Consider the following 10,752-nt stretch of genomic DNA (forward strand, 5'->3'; position numbering starts at 1 on the left):
AAACGTGTATTTGCATTATACAGACCGTAGAGGTCATATAGAATTTGGAGACTTCAACCTTGTACAGTAAAATTCCTTTAATTTGGCACCAATGGGTCCTGATAGTTGCTGGATTATTGGACGATCCTATCACTTTATTTATTCTGCTTCCAGTCTTGTGAAATTCTAGATTACATAGCAGTCCTGTGCTCGAAATACTGGATTATCAGACTTTCTAAATGATCATATGCCGGAGTAAAGGAACCTCACTGTACTTTGTTAGTGATTAAATATTTTGCCCTTAAAACCGCTGGCCCTTTAGAATGGGCCGGGATATATACCGGACATTACTGACCACTTTCAACCGCATCTGAAAATGTCAGACAAATCCTTCTCTGCTGTAAGTCGATTTATTTTAACAATATTTTTTGAAAATATTATTATCACATACAGGTCGATATTTAAAAAACAAAAACATACAAACGGACAAACGAACGAACATGGGCACAATAAAATAACACAAAAATAAAACAAAACCAATTGTAAAACGTCTTTCTTCGAGACACCAACACGTTCTGAAAAAGTAGCCACAAATAGTTACATTTCCACAATGGCGGAGCGGCTGGTTCTTCAAGTACATAAACGGCGTCATCCTCCGGTCTGATCACCCATCTAATAGTTTTAATATGCTTTCTCTTTCCTTCAGCGCCTTCCAAGCTTGGTCCTTCTCCTTTTTGGTCGGAGTACGTTTTTTCTGCCGGGCAGCCATGATCTTCCTGAAAGCGTCCATAACCTCATTGTCGGCCATGCGTACCCTGTGCCGAAGCTCCTGTTTATTCATTTCTTCTCTTGCCAATCTGAAGAGAGGACATGGGATCAGGATTAGAACAGTTCATGTATGGTGTAAAAAGGTATTACAAATCATGGACAAATCATAGCCCCGTCTAGGAGCCAGCAATGGCACACTGTAGAGTGGGGTCTGGTTAAGAAGCGATTGACACACAAAAAATAAAATATATAGTCACAGCAGTGCCCCTTCTCCTCCAGTCGGCACAGCAGGACCTCTCACTTCCCTACTATTCACAGCCGTCGCCCTCACTACACTAGTAGTCACAGCAGCCCCTTCCCTTCAGTCGTCACAGCAGCCCTCCTCAATTTCCCACTAGTCACAGCAGCTCCTTCCCTTTACTAGTCACAGCAGCTCCTTCCCCTTACTAGTCACAGCAGCTCCTTCCCTTTACTAGTCACAGCAGCACCTTCCCTTTACTAGTCACAGCAGCTCCTTCCCTTTACTAGTCACAGCAGCTCCTTCCCTTTACTAGTCACAGCAGCTCCTTCCCTTTACTAGTCACAGCAGCTCCTTCCCTTTACTAGTCACAGCAGCTCCTTCCCTTTACTAGTCACAGCAGCTCCTTCCCTTTACTAGTCACAGCAGCTCCTTCCCTTTACTAGTCACAGCAGCTCCTTCCCTTTACTAGTCACAGCAGCTCCTTCCCTTTACTAGTCACAGCAGCTCCTTCCCTTTACTAGTCACAGCAGCTCCTTCCCTTTACTAGTCACAGCAGCTCCTTCCCCTTACTAGTCACAGAAGCTCCTTCCCATTACTAGTCACAGCAGCTCCTTCCCCTTACTAGTCACAGCAGCTCCTTCCCCTTACTAGTCACAGCAGCTCCTTCCCCTTACTAGTCACAGCAGCTCCTTCCCCTTACTAGTCACAGCAGCTCCTTCCCCTTACTAGTCACAGCAGCTCCTTCCCCTTACTAGTCACAGCAGCTCCTTCCCCTTACTAGTCACAGCAGCTCATTCCCCTTACTAGTCACAGCAGCTCCTTCCCTTTACTAGTCACAGCAGCTCCTTCCCTTTACTAGTCACAGCAGCTCCTTCCTCTTACTAGTCACAGCAGCTCCTTCCCCTTACTAGTCACAGCAGCTCCTTCCCCTTACTAGTCACAGCAGCTCCTTCCCCTTACTAGTCACAGCAGCTCCTTCCCTTTACTAGTCACAGCAGCTCCTTCCCTTTACTAGTCACAGCAGCTCCTTCCCTTTACTAGTCACAGCAGCTCCTTCCCTTTACTAGTCACAGCAGCTCCTTCTCCTTACTAGTCAGTTCGGGCGGAATCCGCTTGAAGATCAGGCAGGATGCTTATTTTAAAGCTAGCGGGAAAAAGAAGCATCAGACTGCCATTGAAATGAATGGGAGGCAGAATTCTGCAGTGGAATCCGCTTCAAAAATTCCACCGTGTGAACAGGGCCTTATTGGCTCATGCCGGATTTTCAGGATTTCTGGAACATCAGGTTCTAAACGAACAGACTTTTACCGTACTTGATGTGCATCTATAAACATCGCCGTTACCGCTCCCGAGAAAACGGCCACTGATCAGTCCAATAAGTTACAACCATGTTATTTTCTTGCTACCAAGAACCCCAAAGGAAGAAAAGTCTGTAATAATCACCTCAGGAGTTCCTGTTTCTTGGCTCGGTTGTGAGCGCTGAGAGCCTTCAGCTCGGCCTGTCTCTTGCGTAGCTCGGCCAACACCTCATCTTCAGAGTCCTCAGCTGGTCGATCCTCGGACTCCAGCAGACCCTGGGCTATCAACTCTTCCTTAATTCGGACTTCTAAAGACTTTGTATGTGGGGCACTGAACAAAACATTGCACAGAATGTTTTAGTATAAGACATGGACAATGTAGAGGAAATGACGCATTATACGGCAACCATTGAAATGGAGTGTGGTCTCCAGTCTGGCTGAGAGAGTCCCGAATGCTCTAATAAAGGGGTTGTCTATCTTATTACCCACCTGAATGGTTTCATCTGGCTTCGGGGGGATGTACTGGCTCCGTCAGTTCCGGACTCTTTCCCAGATATCTCAGGAATAGGGGAATCTTCAATTGGGGAAATAATGTTTTCCTGTGGACGAGATATAGGACAGTAATAAATAAACGCAACGTCTAACCACTGTGATAGATCATAGGCAAACGTAGCCCTCCCGTAAGACTAACGGTTCCTTTACACCGGCGAATTTTGGCCGGTGCAACAAGCGCCGATCAACGAGACAGGTCGTTGATCGGCGCTCGTTTGCTCCTTTCCATGAGGAGCTAGTATGGGAAGGAGCGCAGGTTACTACAATCGCTCGTCTCCATACATTACTATCATGTCGGCAGCGCGTCTCCCTGTTTACACAGAGGGATGTGCTGCCGGCAGCGATAATATTTTACACATTTAAAACGGTATGATCAGCAGATGAACGCTTATTTGCCCGATAATTGGCCAGTGTAAAAGGTCCTTAAGATGTGAGCCATACCCCCTACTGCCCTAGTTATCAAATAGATAAAAAAAAAAAAACGGTCAAAAGGGAATTACCTCAACGAGAGCCTGCAGAAGACGCTGCGTCAGATGACCAAAGGGGCAGCCATCCTCCGGCTGATCGTGCTGGGACTCCGGTTTCTTTAGCATGGAGTCCACATCTAGAAGCAGCCAATATATTGTGTGATACATCTCATATGACCACTAGGGGGAGGCAGGTGTAATGGTGAGCATGTACGGCCTAAGGCCTCATGAACGCGACTGTAATGGTTTTTAGTGTCTGCAAATACGGATCCAGTCACCCGCACGTCATCCGCATATCGGGGAGGCTGTCCAAAATGACGGTCTGTAGCGCATCCGTATTTACAAATCCACAAAAAAAAAAGAAACGGAGGTGACAAATGATGTCAGAACAGTGTCCCAACCCATTGAAAAGGTCACATGATCGCTGATGCGCCATTTTCTTGGGGAATCCCCTGCCGTCGCATAGCAAAGCTTCCGTAATTACGGACGGCTACGGATGCACATCCGCAGCCGTCCGAAATTCTACCCGCGCCCATAGACTTTTATGGGGGGGTCCGTGCCGCAATTCCAGACAAGAATAGGGCATGTTCTATATTTTGCAGATCATTTCTACCGCCCGGACCCATATCCGTAAATATTAGGAAAGGTGTCAGTGGCCAGTACAAATGAACGGGACCGCAGATTATCTGTAATTATGAATAAAAACTATGGTTGTGTGCATGGGGCCTTAGTTTTTTTTAATTTAAAGGGGTTGTCTTATCTCAGAGACCGCCGGTAAACAGACAAAATTTTACTGGGGTAAAATGCAGAGAATTATAAATTTTCCCTGCAGCAGCCTCTACAGGAGAAATATAGTATTACATTTAGCTGTCAGGGTAAGAGCTGCTATTTGACATGGGGACCCTACATATGATGGCTATATGGAAAGGAGTTGTCGAGAGGAGACAAGCCCTTTATGTGGTTCTTCAGTTATAGGACATTTTTCTGATTGTCCACTCCCAGTCACTCCATTGAATTTCATAAAAAGTCTGACAGGAGGAGCAACGGAGGGGTGGAGATGCTACAGTATATATTTCTATAAAACCTGGGTGACCCGGTGATGAAATGATAGCTGCTAGAAATGGCCGCTATAACTTAGCTACTCCCTGCTCTCAGCTAGAAGAGGAAGACTAGGTCAGGCGCATAACTGGCTGATAAAGGAAGAAAATAGCACAAGAAAAAGTGTTGAAATTCCATCCAGGGTAATGAAGCTCCTACATCAGGTCTGGGGACTACTACCTTTGGAGTCCAGCTCGGTTAGTGGTCCTAGAGGTCCTTTCTTCTTGTCTCCTGCCATAGATGCCCTGGCTCCATCTTTCTGTTCCTCTTGTAAGTCCTCCTGAGCCCAACGCTGGGAGTAATGTTTCCCAAGAGGTGGAATCTGAAATAAGTATGTAACACTATTAGCAAATGCCTGTCGACAAAAGATACTCCTTTAACCCTTCATTAGCTGATTTCACCATGTGGTGCGGTACCAGGGATACAGCGTCCCATGGTGTGGCAGCCATATTGCATCTCATGTCATCATTTAGCCCGAGCCTTGCTCAGAGATCCCAAACAGCTTCACTTTACAGTATACGTCTATATAAGATGTTAAGTAGCTTTGTAAATATTTCGTTTTATTTTACAAATTCTGGAATATTTTAGCTCATTGTTTCCATACACCTACATAGCTGCTTTTAAAATTCCGCTGGTTGCCCTTGGAAACAGACAGCAGTTGGCTTCACTCTTGCTGTCAGACACGCAGCAGCTTAGCCATACTTGCCAACGGTCGTGTTTATTGTGGGACTGTCCTGCAAACTGGACCTAAAAAAAGGGTGATGTTATGCAAATTCATTTGAAAAAATAAAATTGTTTTGTGGGGGCGTTCCTGGATGAACAGGGCGGGGTGCTCGCAATTTAAATATTGGCAAGTATGGCATAGCTCTAAAGGTGGCCATACACATTAAAGTGTAACTAAACTTTTAGAAAACTTGAGATGACATAGTGACATGTCAGAAGTTTTGATCGACGGGGGTCCAAGAACTGAGACCCCCACCGATCGCTAAAACGAAGCGGCAGAAACGTTCCGGTGATTGCTGCTACGCTTCATTTCTGAACGGCTTTCCTCGGAGCGGTGTACGGGCTCAAAAGAAAGTCTGTACACCTCTCACTTGGCTTTCCAAGGAAAGCTGATCAGAAACAAAGCGGCACAGTGCTCACCCAAGTGCTGCAGCCGCTTCGTTTTAGCGATCGTGGGGGTCTTAGTGCTTGGACCCCCAACTTCTGACATGTCACTATAAAATCTCAAACGTTTATAAAAGTTTAGTTACCCTTTAGATCGCTATCGTCTGAACGCTCATACGGGCCGACAGTTATTCCTCCCGACTCTTCATACATATGAGCGTGTAACTCAGTGGGGTGAGGGGAATAAGCCGCTGCTAGACACCTATTGCGGCTACTTATCTCCTGTGAAAAACAAAGGATCTAACATGTTGAAATCCAGCACACCCGATCCTTCTTTGACCCGACATCTGCCGACACCCCCATACACATAAGACGGTCGGCCGGTCCTGCTGAAATCGGCGGGTTCAGCCGACGTTCATCTAATGTGTGATTGCGCCTGAACTATGTGACTCATCTGAGCTACCACAACGCAATGCTCTGTGGTAACAGCAAACCAGCAGAATTCTGAATGCAGCTCTGGATGTAAATAGAGACAAATACATAATGTGACTCAAAGTCAGTCTAAGATAAGTAAAAGCGGAGTTACTCTTCAAAGTGGTTTTCATCTACCATTACCTTCCCCAAGTACAGGATGTTGGCGGGTAACAATACTGGGAGTTTTACTAATCAAAAGGGCAAGAAATGAAGATTACTCTGTCCCTAGAATTACACTGTATGATATTGTTGAAGGAGCCTGCAGCTCTGATCATACTTTATAGTAGTCGGCCTCATCCTCAGGTGTCTTGAGAAGATCCTCCAGCACCTTGATCTCCTCCGCTGTTATGTCTGCACAATATGGTTCAACAGAAGCCCAAAATCTGAAACACAATGCAGCAGAAAATGGGTTATTGATATGATAGTATAAGGAACAAGGTCATTTAAAGGGGCGTTAACCTAAAAGTCAATCCCATAGGGCTGGGGCATATATATCTCCATTCATCCTGATCTTCCTGGTTCATGAACAAAATGCCAGATCTACAGTAAAGACTGACAAACTACCCCTCATCTGAGAAGGCCATTCTGACTGGATCCCCCCTTACTGTACCTGTTTGGGGCATCGTTTTTGGGGATTCTGGGAACATCAACTGGGTCATCTGTGAATTCATATTCCTGGATTTTTGGCTGTAGGTTTCTGGACTTGGGTCTTCCTGGGCCTGTTCCGGACACGTGGCTTACTTTACCTTCCAGCTTTGGCTTTTTGGGTTTATGTTTCACAGGTGTACCCGGCTCATGCTCCTTTCCAAGCTTCAAGAACCTCCGGTCTCCTTTCTTATCCTGCCAGTCTGTCAGGATCTAGCGTAAAACAGGGAAATGAGAAGTTTGTAGCCTGAAGTTTCTCAAAGTGATGGGCTATGTACCCCTAAAATAAAAAGGGGAAAATAACCAGTATATCCTTAAAGGTGTTTCCAGTTTTGGACAATCCCTGAGATCAGCTGTAATCTGTGGGGGAATTGGCAGCAAGTGTTCAATTTCCCTACAGCGCCACCACAGGAGAAATAAAGTATTACACATTTCTCATTGAAAACAATTGGTTGTCTGTGTAAAGGATGGACATGCAGGGTCCTCCGGAATGATAACCCTCGTAGGATTATAATGAACTTTCCGGAGGACCCTGCATGTCCATCCTTTACACAGACAACCAATTGTTTTCATTGAGAACTGTGTAATACTTTATTTCTCCTGTGGTGGCGCTGTAGGGAAATTGAACACTTGCTGCCAATTCCCCCACAGATTACAGCTGATCTCAGGGATTGTCCAAAGGTGACAGCCCCTTTAAGGATGTATACTGATGTTTCCTGGAGTGAGGAATGGCAAATCCGCCTGGTTATACAGCTATGTGAGAGCGCTGGATGCATCATGGCACAACTAGGCAAAGTGGAAGTCTGGAAAAGCTTTCCCCTTAGAGGGCTGCCATATTGGTTATTCCCAGAACCAAGGAAAAGCTAAACAGGATTTTAAAAAACTTCACAGCAAAAAGACAAATCTCTGATAGAATCCTGACAAGGTAAACAAGGAAGTCTCTATTCACTGACAGCAGATAGAGATATTGAAAATGGTAGGGAATAGAAACCAAATGCAAATTAAAAAGTTGCAAAACTTTTTAGTATACAAAGAATAACTTTGCCTACACAAAACCAGAAAAACTTATTTAAGCTGGGATCTAATTGATTTTGGGTTGGAGCCCGATCCTAATATTGCCCCTGGAGATAAATGGTGTCAGAGGGACCTCTCAGCCGCTTATCACCCCCCAACCCTCCTCAAATAACATAGCAGCCCCGGTTACCTGATATAAATCAGTGACAATGGTCATTAGCGGGGCAGTGCCGAGTCTAGTTAGTCACCGCCATCTTATCAGTAATAGACCACCTCTGCCTTCTCTCCTAGAATAGTCTCCGACAGCCGGGCCCCTGAGCTAATGCTGCAAGATCGCTTGTGCGGCTGACTTAAAGGGGTTGTCCTACAATGGACATTTATCACCTATCCACAGGTTAAGTGACAACTGTCTGATCGATGGGAACCCACCGATCACTAGAACAGGTGTCCCGAGCCCCCCCATTTCTCGTTACTGCACGACGGCATGAATGGAGCGGTGGTCGAGCATTCGTGCTGCCGCTCCATTCAGACTCCTCCTCTTTGCGGCCGTGCAGTGAGAAGGAATGGGGAGTTTAGGACCCCTGATCTAGTGATCAGTGGGTTCCCAGCGATCAGACATTTATCCCCTATCCTGCGGACAGGTGATAAATGTCTATTGTGGGACAACCCCTTTAAACCTGCGCCATGTGTTTACTACGGTCTATTCCCAGGACTGCGCACTGCATATGGGTGTTGTGTGGCACTTCGCAGGTTAATATAACCGAGTTTTCCTCCTCACCTGCGTCTCTGCTTCTAAAACACGAAGCCGGCGACTTGCTGAGGACAGTAGAGTTTCTAATTCCAGCTGGAGGGTGTCCAGCTCCTCAATGCCGATCCCATCATCTTCCGAGCGGGACAGCACGGCCGTGTATCGGGGGCACAGCTTTATGTGGTCCACTGACTTGAATTCATGGAACTGCAGCGGGCAATCTTTTAATTCGCTCATAATGACAACTGGAAAACTAGAATAAAGGAAGAAATAAGTAACGAGGTTCACAGAGGAGCGGCGCTGCCCGCAAGACGTCATAATATCATCCTATAATGCGTGTTGGCATATTCCTGTGCCATCCATCAACTCAGCCTCTCCTCATCATCATCACTGAAGAATGAAAACTTCTGCTACTTTCTACTATTTTTTGCATTTTCAAGATCTTTGCTTGCTCTCAGTGAACGTGGGTATTCCAGAACTACTACTTCTCATGGCTGAGGATTTGCTACAATTGTAGACAATCCGGTCAGCTAAATACATCCACAGCACAAATCTCTGTACGTCCAGTTGTCCTGTCCTGATTGTCTGCTACAATGGATCAGTGCAGGCAGAATGTATCTGCAAGTCCAAGATTGCCGACACTCTATACAACCGTAGCAAATTCTCAGCTGAGGGCTCCATTCACTGACAGCAAACAGATATCGAAAATGGTGAAAAATTAACATGCAAAATATATTAATTCTCCCTTCTACTCTAATATATACCCCCCCCCCCCTCTTTTAACCAGAATGGAATCGTAAGGCCTTGTTCACACAGAGTTCTTTGCAGGTGGAAAAATCTGCCTCAAAATTCCTTCATGCCTTCCGAATCAAAAACAGAGCCAAAATACTAAACGGCCCTGTTCAGACAGAGTTTTTTGGAGGCAGAAAAAAATCTGTCTCAAAATTCCTCCAGGAGTTTTGAGGCAGATTATGACCGGTCCGTGGTTTTTTTTGCGGCGGTTTTCGTGTTTTTCCTGTGGCCATTAAAGCGAACGCGAGGACCGTGGGCGAAAGACGCTCGGAAACGACTGCCGCAGGATTTTTCCGCCGCCCATTGATTTCAGGGGGGCGATTTCGGACGTTTTTGGCGCCGATTGTGACGTGGTTTCCATGTCAAAAAAACTCTGTGTGGACTAGGCCTAAAGATTATCTCCCACGCTGGCAGACTCGGTACCCTCCTGTATTATACGGTCGCCAGTTCACTCCAATGGGCGCTGTGCAATACGATATTTTACTTGCAGCGAAATATCTGGCTACGCGCAGCTTCACCAACAATATCGGCCGCGGGGATTTATTTCTAACAGCGCTGTCCGGTATTTTCGACGGATCGGCTTTGTACACATCTGTTTAGGAGTCTCCGTTAGGGGCCTCGGTCGTAGATTCGGCCAAAAATAGCGCTATTTTTTCGGTCAAACAACAGACACCATGATGGAAATCTGACAGGCCCCCCCATTAAAGTCAATAGGTTCCACCGAGCGTCCGTCATGCAGCAGATACGGCGCTTCCGTTTTTTTTTTCCGTTTTACGACGGAACGGAAAAACGAACACAGATATGGATCCGCAGGCTGCAGCGCTATTCTTGCCACCAAAAATACTGGACCACCAACGGACCCTATAGGGACACGAGTGTAAACAAACCTTCTTTGCAGCTGCCCGTAGCAACCAATCATATTGCAGCTTTTTGGAAAAAAATAACGTAATACAACCTAATTGGTTGCTATGGGCAACTGCTCCCCTTTTCCATTGCTCTAGTGTTGATACATTTCCTGCACTGCGTGCAAGAGAGCAACAAAACGGGCTCTGCTGAGTACGTAGCGACACAACCGAGCACAATGCAGTGTACTCACATTCATTCACAACGTGCAGTAGCGTACAGTGCGCCCACCACGCCTGCACTACGCCGGCATCACAGCTTCACCCAAATTCAAGCCCCGTTTCCTCCGCCTATGAGCGCCCGTAGCCGGCAGGTGGCAGAGCAGAGATGCCCGAGGCCCGTGTGCCAGTCCTCTCACTAACCGGGGCCGTGGAAGACACCATTCACTGGCGGCATGGGGGGAGTCGTTGGAAACAAAATCGTATTACTGAGGAAATTACTATCCTCCATACTGTAGATAATATACAGCATAACGAATTATGTCAAAATAAATATCCACGCTGCTACCTGACTGTAGCGAATATTATAAATAAATATTATCACGCCCTATTGTGAAAACATGGTATAGTCCACCAACACCTCAGAAAGGGCTGGCTATGTGTAGGACGGGTCTATAAGAGATGAGGAGAGTTGCACTATATTCACATGTAAGATACAAGGCAAAAA

General features: G+C 46.1%; 1 protein-coding gene across 2 annotated transcripts; it reads right to left on the reverse strand.

Moving 5' to 3' along the window:
- Positions 1 to 370: 370 nt before the first annotated feature.
- On the reverse strand, positions 371 to 10,551 carry TADA3 (transcriptional adaptor 3). 2 transcript variants are annotated; one of them, XM_075831663.1, is made up of 9 exons: positions 10,280 to 10,551; positions 8,422 to 8,644; positions 6,595 to 6,842; positions 6,262 to 6,367; positions 4,581 to 4,725; positions 3,339 to 3,442; positions 2,776 to 2,885; positions 2,432 to 2,617; positions 371 to 836 (listed from the first exon to the last, which is right to left on the reverse strand). In XM_075831663.1, the coding sequence occupies exons 2-9, from the start codon at positions 8,626 to 8,628 to the stop codon at positions 644 to 646; spliced, it is 1,299 nt and encodes a 432-aa protein (XP_075687778.1). In that variant the 5' UTR covers positions 8,629 to 8,644; positions 10,280 to 10,551; the 3' UTR covers positions 371 to 643. The 2 variants fall into 2 exon arrangements, with proteins under 2 accessions (XP_075687778.1, XP_075687779.1); XM_075831664.1 differs by having other exon boundaries at positions 4,584 to 4,725; positions 10,280 to 10,541.
- Positions 10,552 to 10,752: the final 201 nt, after the last annotated feature.

The sequence above is a fragment of the Rhinoderma darwinii genome, chromosome 7, assembly GCF_050947455.1.
Source record: "Rhinoderma darwinii isolate aRhiDar2 chromosome 7, aRhiDar2.hap1, whole genome shotgun sequence".
In the NCBI taxonomy this organism is placed as follows: Eukaryota; Metazoa; Chordata; class Amphibia; order Anura; family Rhinodermatidae; genus Rhinoderma; species Rhinoderma darwinii.